A 22,137-nucleotide genomic window follows, 5' to 3' on the forward strand; every position below is an offset into this window, starting at 1 on the left:
TGTGTCCCATGGACCCCTTGGACCTTGGTCTCTGCTCTTGGGGATTCATCCTTCCCACCAGAACACTGCCAGGTATTGAGCTGCAGAGTTTCAGACTGTGCTCCCCCTCTTTATAGAGTCAATGGAATTTAAACCCTCTACTTTCTCCTTTCTCCCTTTTTTGTTCAGTCCCTGTGGCTGTTTCCACTTTTCCACTTTCTCTCCAGCTCCTTTTGGTGGGGGGTGCTTTTCCCATACTCTCCCTCCCACCCCCCGGTCTCTGTCCTCTCTCTGCAAGTAAAAACAGCTCCCTGCCCTCTGTGGCTTCTCTCTCCTCTGGTTCACCTCTCCGTGCTGTGTACCTGCCTAGTTCTGTGGTTCAGGTTCTGCAAATTGTTGTGTTAATCCTCAGGTCAGTTTTCTAGGTGTGTAAGATGGTTTAGTGTTGATCTGGCTGCATTTCATGGAGTAGAGACGCAAAAAATCTTCCATGTTGTTTTGCCATCTTGGCATGATGGATTAGATTTTAAAACCTTTCTTTTATGAAAACAAAATACTAATTTGTGTGGAAGATTTTTGCCCTCAATACGTGTTCTTAATATATGTCATACTGACAATAATGGGTTATCTTTGGGAGTGAGTGTACTGTCAATGTTATACATGGAGAGAGAGGGTGGGCATTCTCTTCTGGGCTTCTCTAATACTATATTTTATGAGCTTTTTTAAAAGTAATGAGTATATTATTCTTTTATTAAAATACTGATAGAAAAATTTTTTTCATTCTTATGCCTTTTTCTTTGTTTCTTGCTACTTTTTTTTTGCTTTTTTTAAGTTTTTAATTCCAGTTTACATACAGTGTTATATTGGTTTCAAGTGTATAAATACAGTGATTCAACACTTCGATACAACACCTGGTGCTCATCACAAGTGCATTCCTTCATCCCCATCACCTGTTTAACCCATCCCTCCACTTTCTCCCCTCTAGTATGAGTATGTCTTGTATAATTAAGAATCTGTTTCTTGTTTTGTGTCAAGTTTTTTCCTTTGCTTGTTTGTTTTGTTTCTTTTTTTTTTTTCAGTGTTTGTTTATTTATTTTGAGGGATCACAAGTGAGAGACGGGCAGAGAGAGAATCCCAAGCAGACTCCACGCTGTCAGCACAGAGCTTGACCTGGGGCTTGAACCCACAAACTGTGAGGTCGTGACCTGAGTCGAAATCAAGTGTTGGACAGTTAACTGACTGAGCCACCCAGGCGCCCCTGTTTTGTTTCTTAAATTCCACATATGAGTGAAATCATATGGTATTCATCTTCCTCTGACTGACTTACTACACTTAGCATTATGTCTTCAAGTTCCATCCATGTAATTGCAAATTGCAAGATTTCATTCTTTTTCATGACTGAATAATGTTTCTTTGTATATATATGCCACATCTTCTTTATCCATTCATCAATTGATGGACACATGAGCTGCTTCCATATTTTGGCTATTGTAAATAATGCTGCTGTAAACACAGGGGTGCAAATATCCTTTCGAATTCATGCTCTTGTATCTTTTGGGTAAATACCCAATGGTGCATTGCTGGATCATAAAGTAGTTCTATTTGTAACTTTCTGAGGAGTCTCCATACTGTTTCTCACTGTGACACCAGTTTGCAGTCCCACTAACAGGGCGCCAGTGTTCCTTGTTCTCCACATCTTCACCAACACCTGTTGTTTCTTATGTTTTTGATTTTAGCCATTCTGACAGGTGTGAAGTGATATCTTGTTGTTTTGACTTGTATTTCCCTGATGATAAGTGACGATAGGCATCTTTTCATGTTCTGTTGGCTATCTGGATGTCTTCTTTGGAAAAATCTCTCTTCATGTCTTCTGCCCATTTTTTTAATTGGTTTATTTGTTTTTTGGATGTTGAGTTTTTATATTTTGGATACCAGTCCTTGATCAGATATATCATGTGCAAATAATGGTAGAAAATGCCTTTAAAATGTAATGACATAAAGATAAATTTTTAAAAATGTTCTCATAACTAAGTTCATTTTTTTCTGTCATTTAATTCTTGTTCTAGGCTTGTGTGGACGTCAGAGCCAGTTCAGTGTTTTGGCAGCAGATGGAATTTGCAGATAGCCTCCAGGGTCATCCCAAGTTGCCAGAATGGTTATCCACACACCCTTCTCATGGAAATCGAGCTGAGCACTTGGATAGACTCATACCTCAGGTGAGCTAAGACTGTATAAGGCAAGACTTTATTTTTACTGTATCACTTATTTTTAATGTTGTTACTTCTTATGTTTAGAAAAAGAGAGTTCTAGTCTAGCCTATCAATTATTTTGATTACTGTAATCATGGGTTATCAGTTTTCAAAAGACTTGACTGAAAAGTAAAATCCTGTTTGTCCACAAGTCTTGGGGAATAAATTGGAGTAGAGTTGACTTTTCTTGTTGGTGGATGTTTTAACCTTTTTAGTATCATACCTTTTAAACTTAACTGATTTGGCTAAAGTCTAAAACTCAAGGCATATTTTTTTTCAACATATTGATCCTAATTTAGTATCTTCTTGGTGATTTAACCTTTGTTAAAAAGCTTGTTAAAAATACCCATTAATGACTTGTACCAAATTTTTAGGTCAGTTGGTTATCTTGATATTGATGCTAGAATTTGTTTTCTTAGAAAAAAAATCTCTTTGTATTAGTTTCTTTTTAGTTATTTGTTTATAAAGGTAAAGTATGTGCTGTGTAGTGTTTTGGTTTTTTTGTTTGTTTGTTTGTTTGTTTTTTAAAAAAAAATTTTTTTTTCAACGTTTATTTATTTTTGGGACAGAGAGAGACAGAGCATGAACGGGGGAGGGGCAGAGAGAGAGGGAGACACAGAATCAGAAACAGGCTCCAGGCTCTGAGCCATCAGTCCTGAGCCTGACGCGGGGCTCGAACTCACGGACTGCGAGATCATGACCTGGCTGAAGTCGGACGCTTAACCGACTGCGCCACCCAGGCGCCCCTGTTTGTTTGTTTTTGGGTAGAACTCCTGAATGGATCAAGTTGAAGCAGCTTTCCCTCAAGTAGTTTTTACTATCTTCTGAAAATCTTTTGACTTAACATCATTCAAAATGTGTTCTTTAGTTATCACATCAGTGCAGAATGCATGTCAGACATCTCTAAGCCAGGCTACATCTCTTTTCTGTTTCACTTGCATTAAATTTGCTGGTTGGTTGTAAAAGCGGAATATTCTTTAGAATTTAAGAATTGGTATTGGGCTGTTTGCTAAAGGATGACAACAGATCCAGGTGTATTATAAAACTATCTTTCAGTATAACTTCAAATTCAACTTAAGAAATATTGAGTACATATTATAAGAAAGAAATGATGCTAGTAGGTACAGGGGATACAATAGAAGTAAGATATGGTTCTTGATACTTTCATGCTAAGTACAAATTGATTCTTTTTTTTTAAAAATTTTTTTTTTTTTTTCAACATTTATTTATTTTTGGGACAGAGAGAGACAGAGCATGAACGGGGGAGGGGCAGAGAGAGAGGGAGACACAGAATCGGAAACAGGCTCCAGGCTCTGAGCCATCAGCCCAGAGCCTGACGCGGGGCTCGAACTCACGGGCCGCGAGATCGTGACCTGGCTGAAGTCGGACGCTTAACCGACTGCGCCACCCAGGCGCCCCAACAAATTGATTCTTAATACAACAGGGAATATGACCTCTCATAAGAAAAGTTGAAATGTAGTGGTATGCAATTTGAAGGAATAGTAGCCTGCATCTAGTTAAGATAAGAAACAATCACAAGATTCATTCATTAATTTATGTGATCAGTATTTGTTGATACTCATTACTAATCTCCTATTCTGTGTTCTATTGCTGGGAATGAGCAAGGACAAAACAAAACAGGCTTTGCTTTCTTGGAGCTAGCATTTTACTTAGGTAATGCAAATAATAAACAAACATACGTGTGGTATGTCAAGTGGTGATAAGCACGATGGGAAATATAAAGCATGTCAAAGGTAATAGAGAGGACTGGGCAGTGGAGAAAGTCTGCTAGTTTCTGTTCATGTGTAAGAAGGGCCTCACTGAATAGAACCTGGAAAGAAGCCAGGGAGCCAATCTTATGTATATTTGGAGGGAGTCTTTTAAGCTGAGGAAGCAGCAAGTGCACAGGACCTAAAGTGACAGCATGTTGGGTGTGTTCATGGAATAGCAAGGAAGACATTGGGGCTGAATGGAGTAAGGAAAGGTGGGAGAATGCTTGAAACTTAAGGGGAACAGACGATGGAAGGTCATCTAAATCACTGTAAGGACTTGACTTTTATGTCAAGTGATGGGGGAAAGCTAGTAGAGGGTTTTCAGCAGAGTTGACCTGACTCCTGTGTTTTACAGTGATCACTGGGGCTCCTGTGTGGAGAGTGGACTGTAGTGGGGCAAGGGCAGAATCAGAGAGACTAGTAGGCTCTTGCAATAATCCTAGTAAGACGTTATGGAGGTGGAAGAGAGAAAGAGAAGTGGTGAGATTTTGGATATATCTTGAAAGGAATAATGAGAGAATCTGTTGACAGTTTGGGCACACTTTGTACCTTTCATGAGAACTGGGGGATAGCCAGACCTTTCTAAATATACTTCGTTTATACTCCTAATTTGAAGGAAAAAATTTTGAGAAAGAAACATAAGTGAAATTTACTTGATATAATGTATAATAATCCTTCATCTTAAAATAGGGCAACATAGAACTGGTATCATATGTGTTTCATTAGTAATTTATGAGTGCTGAAGGTCACTGGCTCTGAGAATCTTCTTGGTCCTCCCTGAGACCCGGGACCTTGTACCACCTTGGGAGGTTTAGCCTGTCTCTAAAGTCATAATAACCACATGGTTTTCTTTCAGAATTTCTTTTCTTTGCATATTTGCTCAGTGAAATTCTAAAAGTATATGGTTTGCGTAAAGTGAATAATGACTTCTAGCCAACTTTCATCTGAAGCCTGTCCTAAAGTCTGTAAGAAATATGCGTTAGAGAAGTCTTTAAAATAATAATGAATTGATTAGTAAGTATGAGGAAAAGTGATTGGAGAAGCAAATGTTATTTGGCAACCAATGATGAAAAACACTGGGAGATTTTTTTCTTCTAAAAATAAACTATCCTAGTTTAGAAACTTAATTTGAAAACCTCATATAATTTCTTATATTTTCCCCCCAAGTGATTAAATTCAATTTGAAAGTAATAAAACTCTACTACAATATTGGGAATAATTCAGTGGTTGAAGTGAAACTGATAGTACAAGAGTATATTGTTAATTAGAATACATAGTCATAATTCAGAGATTGGAATTCCCTAACATTGTAAGTCTAATTTCTGTAATGAAAGAAAGCAGTTCCTCAGGCAGTATATAGAATTATGTGAATCTATAGACTACTACTAATAAAGACTACTTTTTGTTGTCATTGGTTTTTGGTTTTTTGTTGTTTTTTTGTTTTGTTTTGTTTTTTACTTAAGTGAGTGCAGTGTTATATTCTATCTAAAGCTTCTGTCTTTGACATTGCTGACAGTAATCCTGAAGTGATACACATCTCAAAGATAGTTGGGAATACCGCGCCATAGGACAAAGAAATCTAGGCAAGAGATGAGGATTTCAGAGCTACTTGAAAATGTTATAGTTGAAGCAGAATGGATGAGTTCACTTAGGAAGTAAGCAGAGAAAAAGATGCTAGACAGATTTAACTGTATAAGGTAGTTTCTCTATTTAATTAGTAGGATAAAGATTGAGCTTCTGGTAAATCAGATTTATAAGAGGAGAAAAGATCAGGAAAATCAGGAAAGTAAATGATTTGGTTCTGTGAGAACCCAAATTTTGATAATTTTTATTTTCTAAAAAAATTTAGCTTATTAAAGATTATATATTTCTTATTGGATTCCTTGAATATCATCAAAGAAATGTATTATTTTCTACCATAGCATATCAACATTTATTTTAAAATCTGTATTTTGTGCATTCAACAAATATTTATTGATTACATGTTATGTCAGACCATAGATGTTATGAACATAATAGACAAAAAACCTTGCCCTAATGAAGCTTATTATGTATGCAGTAAAGGGAGACAGTAAATAGCATTAATTAGTAATGTACAGAATAAATTACTGATACATTGCATATTAGTAATGACTGTTGATGAGGAAAATACAAGAAGAACAATGTATTAGCTTGGGCTGCCACAACCAGAGATTGGGTGGCTTAAGCAACAGAAATTAATTTCTTCACAGTTCTGAAGGCTAGAAGACCAAGATCAAGGTTCTGGCTTAAGCAACAGCAATTAATTTTTTCATAATTCTGAAGGCCAGAAATCCAATAATTTTCTTGCAGATTCAGTTTCTGGTAAGGTCTTTCTGGTTTGCAGATGGCTGCCTTCTAGAACATTGTGTCCTTACATGGGGGGAGATAGCGTGTTGATGTCTCTTTCTTTTCTTGTAAGGGCATGTTAATCCCTTCATGAGGGCTCCCCGTTCATGACCTCATCTAAACTTAATTACCTCCCAAAACCCCATCTCTAAATACTGTCATAACATTAGAGGGCAGGGGTTCAACGTAAGAATTTGGGACAGGGGGAACAATTCAGTCCATAGCAGATAGATAACGTGTGAGCACAGGTGGTAGAGGTGTTGGAATAGCTCTTTGAAATGGGGCCAGTCTGAGAAGGTTTCACTGAGAAGATGGTATTTGAATGAAGAATTGAAATAAATGAAAGAATGAGCCATGTGGCTTCCTAGGACAACAGCTTTCCAGGCAGAAGAAATAGTAAGTACTACAAGGTCCTACGGCAGGAGTGAGCCTGGTGTATATGAGAGACTACAGGGAAACCAGTGTGGCTGGATGGGGAAGCAAGGGAGAACGTGGGATTTGTAGTCAATGTAAGGACTTTGGATTTTGCTCACAGATGGGCCTCCAGTGGAGAATTTTGAGCAGGGGACTAGAAGAGTAATAGGATTGACTTATGTTTGGAAAGAATGTGATCTATAGCTCCTACAAAGCACTAAAATCGTATAATTTTGAAGTACTTTAGTATATTGTTTAGAAAATAGACTAGTTATTTGTTGTTGTTTTGCTTTTAAATCAAGAAAATGCCCCCAAGTTAGAAAAAATATATACCCTTGCTATTCTTTTAATGTGTATAAAGCATGTAGAAATGCCTATTAAATATAATTCACTAGCATTTAAAAAGGATAAGTATAGGGTTATAGTATTAATAATATTTGTAGTTAATAAGCTGATATGCTATAATTTTATTTACTTGAAATAATCAGTTAAATTTAGGAAACAAATACTCCACGTATTTTGGTTACCATAACAACTTGGGTGAAAAATTGAAGAACAGATGTTACATCAACCTGTTGATGTTTAGTGGTATGACAGTTTTAAAATTCTACTTACACTGTTCAGATTTTAAATTTATGTATAACATAAGTTGTCCTTGAAAGAGATAACGTTATTTAACTTTCTTCCTATAAAGACTGTTATAAAATATGGATGAATAGATGTGAATAAGGGAAATTGTAAGATAACCCAGGGTAGAAATTTACCTGTAAGATTTGTTTTATAACCAAAAGCATTTAGACTGAATTTTTTATTTTCTGTTTCTCTCACCATCTTACTCTCTGCCATCCTTTTCTTGGTTAGGGGGAAGAGGTGGAGAATGACAGAATATAAAGGAAAAACATTTCAATGGCCTTATTGTTGTTTGGGGTTATATTATCATAATAATTTTGAATAAGATTTATTTCTTAATGTTTCTTAGAGCTTTCAATGTCAGCCTTATTTTTAAACTGTTTTTTAAATCTTGATGTTCAAATTTACCACATTCAGTTTTTATAGCTACTAGCAGGCTATAAATGCATTCATTTTAATCTCATTTTATCTTGAATTCTTTAAACTTTCAGGAAGCTGGGAGTTGAACTCCTGTAAATCTCTCTTATGCATTTATAATTGGACAAAGTAAATGCATAAATCGTTAATATTACACATCTCACGAGTTAGGAAATACGGGTGTTTAACACTGAAGTGAAATGTCGTTATTGGCCAGTGTACACAAGCGTACACTGTTCACCTTACAGAATTTCATTTTGTCTGACGTGGAGAGTGTGGAGGAAAAGGCAAATATCATAGCAGCTGCTGTAATTGAATTGGCCTCTGAATCATATAAAGCCAGGAAGCCTGACAGTAACATTGTCTAAAACCTTAAAAAAACATTATGGTGCATGTGATGTGTATCTACTTGAGGCTGAAGTGAATGGGCTATTAGAAAAAAAAAATGCTTTTAGAGGAAAGAAAAGTATGATATCTTTAGAAAACATTAAAAAATTGGAGGTGATTTTTTTTTCCTCTTGAAATGACTTGGTTTCTACTTTCAAAGGAAGCTTTTAACCTAATTATAAAGCTTCTGTGGCCAATAGTTTTTTTCTCCTGTTTTTTTTCTTTCTTTAAAACCTAATTATTATAGTTTTATTTTTTATGAGTGAGTAATTGATAACTGTTTTCCTTGATATATAGAGCCCAGAAGAATCCTGATGTGCACTAGCAATTGCATAAATACTTCAGTTGTTACTGGGAATAAAATACAGCCATTTCATAATATATCATTCTCACGTCAGGAGTGTTTGATTATAAATTTATTTGAAAACTTTTTCTTATCTTTCTAGAAGAAAATTGACCTGTGCCAAGTTGGCCTTAAATTTAATTGTTTGTATTTATTAAAATTTTAGTTGTTTATAATTAATTTTTAGACCCCTTAAAAAACTAATCCGACTCCAATTTTCATTGCAGTTTATGAAAGAAAATGAATTAGAGGGAAAAAAAATTTTTAAGGTAAAATCATGACTTACGCAAATATAAGATGAACAATATCTGAGATTTTCTTTAACTTACTATTACTGAAAGAGCCAGTAATAGGTTACAGGGAGCTTACAGGAGAATTTAAGAACCATAAGAATATAGACAAGTAGGAATGCTGAAATGACTTTACAAATAAATGCAAAATTGATCTGTTATGAGGCAATAATCAATTGCATTCCACCAGATGGTTCACTTACATTTCTGTGGATAAGTATTTGCATTGTTAATAGTTTTCTACTACTTACAGAGTTGTAAAACAACTCTAGGACCATGAAAGGTAGAGGTGACGCTGAAGGATGCACTGGAGAGGATACCCCGAATGATCTTTTTTGCCCATTTCCAAGTCTTTCACATTTTTTTCGGTTTTTATTTTCTGTTGTCATCCGTTTGTCTTTCAAGTAAAGATAATAAATCAAATCATCCTGTCAGGCTTATATATACATGGAAGGATTTGTTATTTTTAAGTAGTCACATAGCCATCATCCTTGTTGTATTTATTTTCTCTCTCTCTCTCTTTTTAAAAATTTTTTTACTGCTTATTCTTGAGAGAGAGAGAGACAGAGTGTGAGTGGGGAGGGGCAGAGAGAGATGGGACACAGAATTTGAAGCAAGCTTCAGACTCTGAGCTGTCAGCACAGAACCTGACATGGGGCTTGAACTCATGGACCGTGAGATCATGACCTAAGCTGAATTTAGACCTTTAACTGACTGAGCCACCCAGGTACCCCGTTTTTGTTTGTTTTTAAACATGCCATTGACTTGCTCAACAAATCTAGCCCCACAGTCTATATTTATTGATTGTTTTGGTTTTTTTGGTGAGATTGTCTAACCTAACTTGTGCTGAAAAACAAAATTCAGCTGAGTAAATTTAAAGATTAAATTAGCTTTATTCAGTGATTAATGAATTGGGCAGTATCCCATCTAGCAATGGAAAGGAGCTCCAAAGAGCTGAATGAAATAGCGACTTCTGTAGGCAGAAGGGCACAGGGAAAGAGGGGTTACCTCATCCTTCTTTGGGGGACAGAAGGGGACTGTCTGGCAGATTACCTCACTAAGTGCTGACCAGGAAAATCCAGATTTACTGGTTTAAAATTCTATTTCTGGAAGAGGTTGAAACTGCAGTTAGATTAGTAGTTAAAGTCTTGGTTTGATGATGTGGGGCTTATCAGAGGTGACTCTATTTTGGGCCTATTCGTTCTTTTTTTTAACACTTGTTTGTCTATATACCTATAGACAGAAGTTAAGTTTTGACAAGAATATTTTATAGGCAGTGAAGCTATGCTTTTCATATTAGGATTCCCTTAATCTGGCTGCTCCACATTAGTGTTGACACATTTGATCAGGGATTTGAATGGTGGTGGCCTGACCCTTCCTTTGTCAACATGGTTTTCTCTCGTATGGCCAGCACGTGATTGTGGGGTAATGCTTTTAGGACTCTGTAGCCAGGTTTTCATCAACCTGAGAAGTTTCTTGATTGAGGGGACTATCATTGTCCTCTGTCTTAAAAGGCTTACCTGTATGTGCGTCTTCAGGAGGAATCTATATAGAACAATGAAGAAGGAGCTCAGACCAACCAAATCAAATCTAACGGAATAAAAGATGTTGCAGCCACATTTTTCTCCCATGAAGAGTAGATTTAAGAGGTAGTTAAGAGAGGTTTTTAAAACATCACAATGATGATGAGTACATAATAGTTGGAAAGAAAGATGATCATAGGTAATTGTATTTAAAAGACATTTAGCGTCTGAGTGCCCTTAACTAATAACACCAAAAGGACCCTCATCTAAACTAAATCTAAAATAACAATCACAAAAAGCCTCTGAAATGCCCATGAAATGCCCATTTTCTTCCAGTAGGATAAACTTCAAAGAGTAGAAAAATCTGAAAAGAACAAAAAACAAAAACCCCAAGTCTCAGGTATAATTTAAAAGCTTTACTGCATTGGAGAAGACAGGCTAGGTGCCCCCTGAAGCTGGCATGAGAAGGCTGATCTAACTACATTGAAAGTGACAGAAGAAGAAAGAATGATTTTACAAACGTAAGATACATCCATTCCAGAAAATTGCTAAACTTGTGAATACAGCAGACAAGCTCTAAAAGTTTCAGTGGAGGCTGGGAAGAGCAGAATTGATGCCCCAGAGCAAAGACTTATTGATGCTGGAGATAAAGGAACATAGCACAACCAAACTAAAAGACCCACATCTAAAAAAAATATCTGAAAAATGGAAGAATACTGAAAAGACACAAGTCGGTCTGCGTATAACAGTGGTAAAGTCCAGAACCTTCACTTACGCCTTAGTTTCTTTGACTGTGATTTCTGTATCACATGTTTGATTTAGATAACACTTCTCAGAGTGGGCTTTTAGAAGAATCCCAAAGCATTATGGCTGAGAAACCCTGAAATGATGTTGCCTAAGTATATAAATCTATCAAGTGTTTAATCTTCATTGCAAAGACAGGATTTTACAAGCTGCCATATATAAAGAGAAAATTTAAAGACACATATGAGTAAGAATGACTTTAAATTTTTCCTTTTAGACTTTGGAGAAGTATAAGAGTTTAGGGGAAAAGAGATAAAACAACGAACAATGGAGGTAATACACTCGAGTGTGCTATCTAGCCAAACCAGCTTTTCTTTCTTTTGAAATAGAAGAAACTTTAATACATGGAACACATAAAACAATATGCCACGAAGTATTCAGCAGCAGTTCTCTTTCCAGAATCTACTGACGATCAAGAATTAGATAGAGTATGAGTTTAGTTTGTTTATATATGACTGTGATTATAGCTTCCACCCTACTATTCTTAGAAAACTACAGATCAAGTAAGGAATTAACAAAGAATTGAGTTGAAAATATGAAAAATAAGATTCAACTGACATAAAAAACGAAATGCTAGGTGGGGCGCCTGGGTGGCGCAGTCGGTTGAGCGTCCGACTTCAGCCAGGTCACGATCTCGCGGTCCGTGAGTTTGAGCCCCGCGTCAGGCTCTGGGCTGATGGCTCGGAGCCTGGAGCCTGTTTCCCATTCTGTGTCTCCCTCTCTCTCTGCCCCTCCCCCGTTCAGGCTCTGTCTCTCTCTGTCCCAAAAATAAATAAACGTTGAAAAAAAAAAATTAAAAAAAAAAAACGAAATGCTAGGAAAAAGATGTATTTTTTCATAAAATACAAATACATAAAATACAAAACTTTCATAAAAATATTAGTCGTTAACTTGGGCAGAAACGTGTATACTTAATATAAAAATGTGGTTCAAATTATCAGAACATAGTACATTAAAATTAATATAACAAAAATTAAAATATGGGCAAATACGTGAAAATTAAAATTGTTGTATATGTAGGACAATAAAGAAATCCATAAACAGAGAGAACATGCCTTAAAATAAAAAAATTTTGTAGTGGTTGTAGTTATATTTTCATGGATTGAGTGTCAAACATATATGTCAAAAAATTATCAATTTAAATGTCTGTATTAGTAATAGAGAAAAAGAGAAAGGAAATTGAGAAATACAGTGTGCCCCAGACAGGGAAAATAAAATTAAGTAGAAATAAACAAAATTTTAATAGTTAATTGTTTTAGAAATTGTGTCAAAGTGGAAATTATTGAATCAGACAGACAAAGAGTAAAATATAAATAGGATCAGTAGAAAAGCTACAATAATTAAAATGCAGGAAAACCAAAATACTTGAGAACATGTTATTTTTAGGTAGATGGTGTTAATTAATGGCTCAGGTCAAGATCAGAAGTAATTAAAATGTGTGCATGCATAAGTGTATGTGTAAGAGAGAGAACTGCCTATGTGGGTACATCTAGAAGTAGAAATTGTGACGAGAATGTACCCCCTCAAATTAATTCTCAGGGAAAGAGGTAAGGTATAATTAAATCAAATAAATAAAAACGACTGTATTAGAAATCCATAGTCATAACAAATTAGCAAAGAAAAGAGCACCTAGCTAGGCCTGGTGGGGATTTACTTTGAAGAATTTTTTGAAAGTTTGAAGAACTGTTATTCAACAAATAATTAACTCTAGCTTCAAAAAAGGGACATTGTTAATTATTCATTTTATGAACATTTTGTTTTCACAAATTGATTTAAAAAAAATACCTTTAAAAGAATTTATGGACTGGGCATGAACCAACAAACAATACAGTGCCAAGTAACAATAATTATTTCCTCGGAGCAAGCAAATTATCCTCAGATACGTGGGTAGCATATGAAAGCAATGCTGTGAACACAGGAGAGAATTCAGGAATCCTTTTTGATCCCTCTCTTTCCTCTTTCTCTGTGTCCTCCCACAAGAAGATCCTGTGACTTCGCCTTTTCCATCCCTGCTGCTACCGCCCTAGTAAAGTCACCAGCATCCCCCGCTCCCCCAATTCACTGCAGCCAGCTCATGTTTAATCCTCCTGCTCCATTTTCACCTCAACCCCGACAGCCTGTTTTCAGTATAGCAGCCAGAAAGGTCTTTTCAATGTCATTTCCCTGCATAAAACCTTTCAATGACATCTCTTGAATTTAGAATGAAAATCCAAATTCCTTAGTCTTTGAGTCAGGTGATTGGGCCACTGCTTCCTTCTCCAGTGTTTTCATGTGTCCCTCTCCCCCAGGTTTTCCTTGATTGCAGTGATTACACACTGCGCTTGTTTCCTCCTCACAGCTTCTCTACTCAATCTTCTTGCCTGAAATATTCTTCCCTCAGCTCTTTCTTTACACAAACGTCATCTCCCCTGGGAGACTTTGTTCGATTCCCCCCATCTCAAATAGCCCTTCTTCCATGCAGCTGCTCTCTAAGAAAGTTCACGGTTTTGTTTCTTCATGTACACAATGAAAGTGATCTTGTTTACTTGTTTATTGTCTTGTCTCCTCCCCTACAACCTAAGGCCCTTGTTCGCTGTTGTATCCATAGAGCCTGTGACAGTCCCTGAGATGCTTAATGAATATTTGTTAAATGATAGCATGCTAGGTCATAATAGGAAAGATAGGCTAAATAATACTGGGTTAAAAATAGAAAAATTGGGCAGTACAGTTGAGTAGCAGTTACATTCCCTCATGGAAATTTAGCATGTAGCAAACTAATAGTTGATAATGGGAAAAGGATGCTTAAGGGAAGTACAATAAAAATAGCAGCGGTCTTGGGAGCTTTGGGTTTTAATTCGGATCTACCACCCACCTAACTTTGCAGAAGTTACCTAATCTAACCTTCAGGTTCTTCATCTGTAAAATTGTGATAATATCTCCTGTTTTATGTACATACTTAAGTATTTGTGTCGTAAGGTCCTGCCTTTTCCCCTCTTTCCTTGCCTCTCTCTCTTTTAAGACATTTCAATGACAAATACTCTACATCGGGCCCAAGATTTTAAAAGTGGTTCATATCAGGGGTGCCTGGGTGGCACAGTCAGTTGAGCGTCCGACTTCGGCTCAGGTCATGATCTCATGGTTTGTGAGTTCGAGCCCTGTGTCGGGCTCTGTGCTGACAGCTCGGGACCTGGAGCCTGCTTCAGATTCTGTGTCTCCCTCTCTCTCTGCTCCTCCCCTGCTCACACTCTGTGTCTCTCCCTCAAAAATAAATATTAAAAGTGGTTCATATCATAACGCCAATTTAGATAAGTAAAATACCTGGTACAGGACAAGGCACATAGAAAATGAACAGTATATGTTAGTTTCTTTCATGTCTAGTGGGAATCCTTAGGTTGGCTAATTCCATATTTAACTCCAAATCTTCCTTGGGATTCTTAGAAGTGTATATTTTTGTTATTAGAATACATTCCTGCTTTCTCTTAGACTCTCGATTCTTAAAGAGTGTTTTCCCTATGACATTTATTATAATGATTTATTCATAGCTTGTGTTTTATAGGTGTTTGTTTAAAATCCACCATGTATTTATTAAGTACGTGTTATGTAGAGTACATACAGTTAAATGCAGAAAATGAAGTAAAGGCAACAGAAAGGCATATTCTTGTTGTATTGTGGGAAAATATTGCTGACTTTTAAGGAGATGAAGCTATATTTAATAAGATAGTTTGAATTTATAAAAATAAAAGATGTTGACACCCTGAAATGTAATAAATAAACGTGGAAAGGACAGTATAAAATAAAAATATTTTACCAACATATGTGATAAAATCTTGCTGTGCAAAATAGATGAAGATTTGATAGAAATGTCTATGGTCTAATAGGATTTTGCTTGATCGATAGTTGGAGGAGAGGATTCACACATGTAGAAATATTCATAGAATACCTTTATGAAGAATATATAGTTTTTCTAGCAATTAAACGTAGGTCAGACATCTCAAAAGTACGTTTATTCAGTAAAAGATTTACTCAAGAAACAATGTGGTGCAAAAAATTTAGTACGAAAGCATGTAGTGTAAGAGGATTAAAAACAAAACAACAGAAGTAGATTCTCATCCCTTTTTTTTTCCTAAGTCTTCTTTTGTGCCTCTTCCCAAAATTTTTTTTTAAATTAGACTATTTTTAAGAGCAGTTTTAGGTTCACAACAAAATTTCATGGAAGGTACAGGAGAGATTCCCCATATACCCCTTGCCTTTGCTCAGTCTCCCCCACTATCAAAGTCCTGTGCCAGAGTGGTACATTTATTACAGAAGGTGAACCTACACTGACCCATCTTTATGACCCAGAGTCCATACTTTATATTAGGGTTCACTCTTAGTGTACATTCTGTGGGTTTTGACAAATGTATAGTGACTTGTATTCACCAGTACAGTATGACATAGAGTAGTTTCGTTGCCCCACAAATATTTTGCCAATTCGTCCTTCTCTCCTTGCTCAGCCCTAGCAACCGTGGATCTTTTTAGTGTCTTCATTGTTTGCCTTTTCCAAAATGTTATGTATATAGTCAGAATCATATGCTATGTAGCCTTTTTAGATAGATTTTTTTTTTCACTTAATATGCATTTAACGTTCCTTCATGTGTTCTCATGGCTTGATAGATCATTTCTTCTTAGTGCTTAATAATATTCCGCTGTCTGGATGTAACACAGATTACTTATCCATTCACCTACTGAAGGGCATTTGGCTGCTCCAAGGTTTGCCAATTATGAATAAAGCTGCTATAAACATTTGCCAAGCAATTTTTTGTTCCCTGCCAGTCACTTAACCTCTTTGGGGCTTAAATTTCCTCAATCTGTAAACTGCAGCTGATGATTTCTAAGGTTTCTAATTTTGGAATTATATGGTTATTATCTAGTTAAAAATCATGAAATCTTATGTTATACTGATTGTGAATAACTTAGATAATAGGCCTGTATGCTGAAGACATTATAAGTTGGTAAAGCCTTTCTGATAGAAAGCAGTCTGGTCCTGTATAAACTAAAAGTATACTCTGTTCACATCATTCTTTTGGCAGGTATACTTCAAGTAAACCCAAATGGAAGTTATAACATTTTTTTAAGCAAAGATTTTCATAGGGTCATTTATTAAAGCCAAGTAAAACAAAATGAAACTGTGGAAACAATTCAAATGCCCAGTGATGGGGAAATGCAAAGTAAATTGTGTGAGGGCAGGGATCATGACTATGTATCCTGACTGATGTGTACCTATTGGCCATTTAGAACTATGTAAAAATACTGAATAAAAGGACTTAGGGGAGAGAGAAAAGCTTTTACCGAATATAAAAGATTAGATGGCATTCTGCTTTTCCCTTTGCTGCTTTGCATCTCTCATTGCTAAACTCAGCTTTACCAGCTGTTACTTGCTAGGCTCCATACTTGCCCCTTTACTGACACCAGTGAAGGTCTCAGGCATGTGATGTAGCAACCATAACATAGCGGCTTCTCACTTGGAAAAAGACATCAGCATGGCTGTAAAGGAGTTAAAGCAAGAGTGGACTGTGTGTCCCCATTTTGCCAGGGCAGGCTCAGTTTGTGCCTGATGTCTCAGTTGAGTTTTAATAGCATCTTACCTCAAAGGTGTTCTGGTTTGGGCAGTAGGTCACCATTTTGCTGAGGGTCTGACTTTCTGTTTATTTCAGTGCTATAGTTGTGAAACGTTTTCTTGATTTTTCAGTTAAGTTTAATGAACATTTTTTTAATGCTCAGTAGATGATTATGAGATACAAAGAAAATTCAGACGAGGCCCCTGTCACCACAGAATTTCACTTCAGTGCTTTTTCCTCTTTAATTTTGGTAAACCATAGCCTTCTTCAGAATCAGAAGTGTTCCTAGATCTAAGCTCCTGCCCTGGCATTACCCATTTAGAAGACCTTTTTCTGGTTTTCCTCTGGTTGCATGCCCTTCTCTCCTTTGGAACTTAAAGGAATATTCCCATCTAAGAACCTATGGCCCCTACCATGTGGCACTGTGGGTATTTGGGATAATGGAATTCCTTGCCCAAACACTTTTGAGCCTGCTTCTGGGCCTGTGTGGATCTCTTCCCTTGGACACATGCACACAAAGCTCCTCATAGTGCCCAGGAAGCCAGGGATAGGAGAAGGGAGTGGACAGCAGACCAGTGACAGGAAGTGGGTAGGTTCCCTGCAACCTTACACATTCCAAAATTCAAGAATTCTAGTTTTGTACCTGCCTTCAGGGTCATTTTGAATGTGTATTTCTCAAAGTGGGAGAATAGAACATGTTTTCTACAGTAGTTTATTAGCTTGACTTACTGCTTTTAGATATTTAAACATATGGTATCTGAGTGTTTATATTCTTGCCATGGACCCCACAAATAGCAGAGGCAGCCCCACTCATAGTAAAACCTAAAACCCTATGACCTATGAGAGCCTACATAATCTGCTCTTGCCCATGCCCTGCTCTGCTCCAGCTGTGCTAGCTTCCTCACTGTTCTAGAACAGTCCAGGCACACTCCCATCTCTGGTCCTTGCATCCCTGCTGCTGGTACTTGGAATGCTCTTTTTCCAGGTACCCACGTACCTCTTCCCTCTTGTCCTTCAGCCTTCAGGTCTTCTCCCCAGCTACCCCTCCTCCTCTCTGTCCCCATCAATATTTAACAGTGAGACCTTGGTAGGCTAATCTTTCTAAAATTTTACTATCCCCACAAACATTGATTGTTTCCTTCCCAGCTTTACTTAGATCCCTTAACATCCATCACTATAAAAAAGTTAAAAGTGGGGTGCCTGGGTGGCTCAATTGGTTAAGTGTCTGACTTCAACTCAGGTCATGATCTCTTGGTTCCTGGGTTCGAGCCCCACATCGGGCTCTGTGCTGACAGCTCAGAGCATGGAACCTGCTTTGGATTCTGTGTGTGTCTCTCTCTCTTTCTCTCTGCACCTCCAGCCCCTGCTCACGCTGTGTCTCTCTTTCTCTCAAAAATAAATAAACATGAAAAAAAATTAAAGTTATAAGTAATAAGAAACTAAACTAGCTCCTTCCCCTAAATATCTTTCTTTTAACCCCCATTAGATATAAAATGTTTTTGCTTTAAAAATTCACTATTTTAGGGGCACCTGGGTGGCTTAGTCGGTTAAGCGCCCGACTTCTGTTCAGGTCATTATCTCACGGCTCATGGGTTTGAGCCTGGTGTCGGACTCTGTGCTGACAGCTCAGAGCCTGGAGCCTGCTTCGGATTCTGTGTCTCCCTCTCTCTCTGCCCCTCCCCTGCTCGTGTTCTCTCTCTCTCTCTCTCTCTCTCAAAAAATAAACATTAAAAAAAATTTTTTTTAATTCACTATTTTAGTTTTTATGTCTTAAAGTCCTTTATGAAACCACTGTAAAGAATCACATAGATCTTCAAGTCTAGTTATTTAAAGCTCCAATCCCCCTACCTGCCCTCAGTTTTAAGGGTAACCATTTCCAGCTCTTAAATAATTCTTTTGGTATTTCCCACCACGTCTACCATCACATAGTCATATTGCTACTTCCTAACTTTCCAGTTTTAAGCATTTCCAATTTACTTTTCCCCGCAGAGGATGAGAACGAAGGGCTCCCTTATCACTGATACACCTGTGCATGCACCCACATGTATCCAGCTCTCCCTCTTCCAGCTGTTTGTTTGTGATTTGGGGTAGATCAAGATTCATTGTTTTTAAAACTGTAAACACCAGTCACAGCTGAACCATGTCATCATTCTGTGATCACTTTTCCTGTAGCATTTTGTTTTTCCGGGAATTAAAAATTGTCATGATTTTGATATGCTTAATCTTGTAGGTTATTAGCATCAATGCTCCCTCAGACTGTCCTAGTTACATGTATCTTTCTTCAATATGTTCATATTTCTATATCCTCTTGTTTTCCTTTCCTTGAGAAAGTCTTGGAGTCTTCAGATCTTTTTAAATCTGAATGGTGTTCTCACAGTCAGCTCTAGTGTGACTGAAATCATAGAGATACCTCTCATTTACCCCTAATAGGACATCAGACAGTCACTGCAGATATTTTTTTCAAATATATTATTGTATAAACAAATAATAAAAATGTAACTATTTACCAGGAATGCCTCTATGGTCCTCTATCACATGTTGTAGTTAAGATACTTTTTATTCCAAAAATATAGAATGTATTCTTATATTTCACTGTTTTGCATAGAGCATAGTAGGAATTACTGGAATAATTTATGTATATATTTATATGTATATATAAATTTATATATGTGTGTGTATATATATATGTATATATATGTATATATATATATATATAGTGTGTATATATATATGTATATATATATATACACACACATATATACACAGAGTATTGTATTCTTCATTTGTAGGCCCTTAAAATTAGAGAGATATGTAATTGCCCACCACTTTCTGGACCAGACCCTCGATTACTGTTCAAACTCAGCATGAAGCATTTTCTTGAAGAATCGGAAAAAGAAGACCTAAATATCACTGCTAAGAAACAGAAAATGGATACTCCTACCATTCAAAATCAGAAGCAAATACCCTTAACATATATAGTTGAGAAAAGAACTGGCAGTTGAATTAAAATTTATGAGACATGGGATATATGAAGAATGCAGCAATTCTTACCATTTTTATGTTCCTTTTAAAAAAATGATGTTTGAAATACAAAAATTGTATATTCAGGGTCAAATCATGTATATTACAGGTATTATCTAACTTCTTCTACTAGGTATTTTCATGAAATATTGATGTATTTTAATCTATTTTAAAATATATTCAATGAAGAAAATGTCACAGAATAAATTTGTATTATGTTTTACTCTGTCTCATACTTGGTTTTGATTTGGAGGCAGACCTCTAGTGGATGAGAAGTCAGAATGTGCAGTAATTCTTGTTGTAGAGAGAGTTCCACCTGAACCTAAACTGGAGCTCAAAGTCTGGGTGGTTATGGTGAACTGGGAAACTGACCATCAGTCTGAAGCACTGTTTACAGAAGTTGATTTGCACTTGGATAGGATTATGTGGAACAGGGGACCTTGGGATAGAGAACTTACTGGTCTTCTCTTATGGACTCCGAGGGGAAAAAGGACTGTCTAGGCAGAAGCTGAAGAAGCTGTTTTCATAGGAGGCAAAAGGAGTGCTCTTTGTGGTCCAAGTGACAATGAGAAACACAACAAGGAGGTAGGGTCATTTCTTGCAGACCCAGTGTGCTGCTAATGTTGTGAAGTCCTAACAAAGTTGTGTCATCTTGGCTCCTTCACGACATTACAATTTGGGAGTCTTGGGGGTTCTCAGAGAAGGCAACCACCCTGTTCTCATTGAGGGTACCACTAAGGGTGTGGGAGAAGGTGCCACCCACAAATTGACCTCCCTGGGCAGCAGACATCAGTAAAAGTTTGGAAGGAGGTGGGAGAAGAAGCACTAGGCACAGCCCGAGCGGTACTCAGAAATTACTGTATATTCTGGAAATCTGGAAATAGGGTTCTAAAGTGTATTATTATGTGTATAAAATTATTTGTACTCCCAAACTGATGCAGTCTAGTGATGTTGAGGTTCTCTTCCTGGTAGGGACATTTTTCTAAAGACACATTACATTAAATGGTTTCTTAGAGAATTGCAGGGGAAATAAACGATCTTTTATTGACTGTCTGCTATGAGCTGGACCCGTTTATTCCAAAACCCCATGAGGTAGGTTGTAGTGGCCTCATTTTACAATGAGAAGCAGGCTTGCAGAGGTTATGTGGTACACCCAGGGACTCTCACCTAGAAAGAACAGAGCTACATCTGTCTGGCTGCAGATCAGTCTGTCTCCACAGCTCTCAGATATCTAAAACTGTGCTATCAGAGGGAACAAATGCCATCCTCGGTTGTGTCTTAGCGTCCTCATATAGGGCTTCAGTATAGGTAAAAATCTCCTAATTATAAAATCAGGATCACCTACCTGCAGGATGACTTTCTAGGCACTCCTCTCACACCTTTCCATCAAAAAATGTACACGAAGAGGCAGGGGGTGAGGCAATTTAGGACGGTGGAGCCTCTCCCCACTGCCTCTGAAAGCCCGTGACTTCGCATTTGGGATGTGTACTGACACCTCTCCTTAGACAAGATATGTACCTAGTTATGAGGAGAATTTCAGGGGCTGCTGCTTATATTTTCCAGGGCTTACTACAGATGAGTGGGAAGGACTTTCTTGATCTGCACACAAGATAACATTTGTAAGGAGGAGGTTCAGATTAACTGTTGTAGTCATTGCAGTCCTGTCTGAGGCATTCCATAACGTGTAAAGACGTTTGGAGAATGTCACCTAGAGGTAAACAGTAAGACACGCCGTCAGATTTCCCTGTATATTTCCTGAGAAAATAGTGTCGTGGAGGCCCTAGTTGATATTTCCTTCCATCCCGTTATCACATCTAATTGTACTGTTTGGACTTCCTAGAAACATATATAAGTTGACATGTCGGAAGGAACAGAGAAAGTATCAAGAGAATTCCTTTATAGTGCCTGTGAAAAAGACGTTTTTTTAACCCATGGGATCAAAATACAAAAGAAATGTTACATTTTGGTTCAGGGTTTTAGGAGAAATTAAATAGTTGCATGTAATATGTATACATATGCTCTAAGTTCTATATGGAAAAGACCTCTAAGCTCTGCATTTAGTTGCATACCATACTGACAGGGCTTTTCATGTGCCTATAGGATTTAGGTGTCATTGGTTAGTTTCTCAGTTGTTAGGACCATGATGCCAGTAAATACAAGGCACAAATTCAATCTAAACTCCCCTGTAATCCGGGTCATTTCCTCTAAAACTAAATTCAAAAAGAATATGTGTATTTACTGCTATGTCTCTGGTAAGTAATGATTTTTGACATAGGTATCGAATTGGTATTTTACTGATGATGTACACTTCACATCACCGGGGCAAAGGATGATGAAAAAAATAAAAAAGGAGAAACAGTTATAT

General features: G+C 37.1%; 1 protein-coding gene across 5 annotated transcripts in view; it reads left to right on the top strand.

The window, feature by feature from the left end:
- The window catches only part of OMA1 (OMA1 zinc metallopeptidase), a 99,606-nt gene extending 79,611 nt beyond the window's left edge, over positions 1–19,995 (top strand). For all 5 annotated transcript variants that reach the window (XM_047870705.1, XM_047870706.1, XM_047870707.1 and 2 more), the window contains exons 8-9: positions 2,046–2,195; positions 19,541–19,995. In XM_047870705.1, coding sequence (XP_047726661.1) covers positions 2,046–2,195; positions 19,541–19,753 — 363 coding nt within the window. In that variant the 3' untranslated portion in view covers positions 19,754–19,995. The remainder of the gene's footprint in view (positions 1–2,045; positions 2,196–19,540) is intronic.
- The last annotated feature ends 2,142 nt before the right edge of the window (positions 19,996–22,137 follow it).

This window comes from Prionailurus viverrinus, chromosome C1 (genome assembly GCF_022837055.1).
Source record: "Prionailurus viverrinus isolate Anna chromosome C1, UM_Priviv_1.0, whole genome shotgun sequence".
NCBI lineage: Eukaryota > Metazoa > Chordata > Mammalia > Carnivora > Felidae > Prionailurus > Prionailurus viverrinus.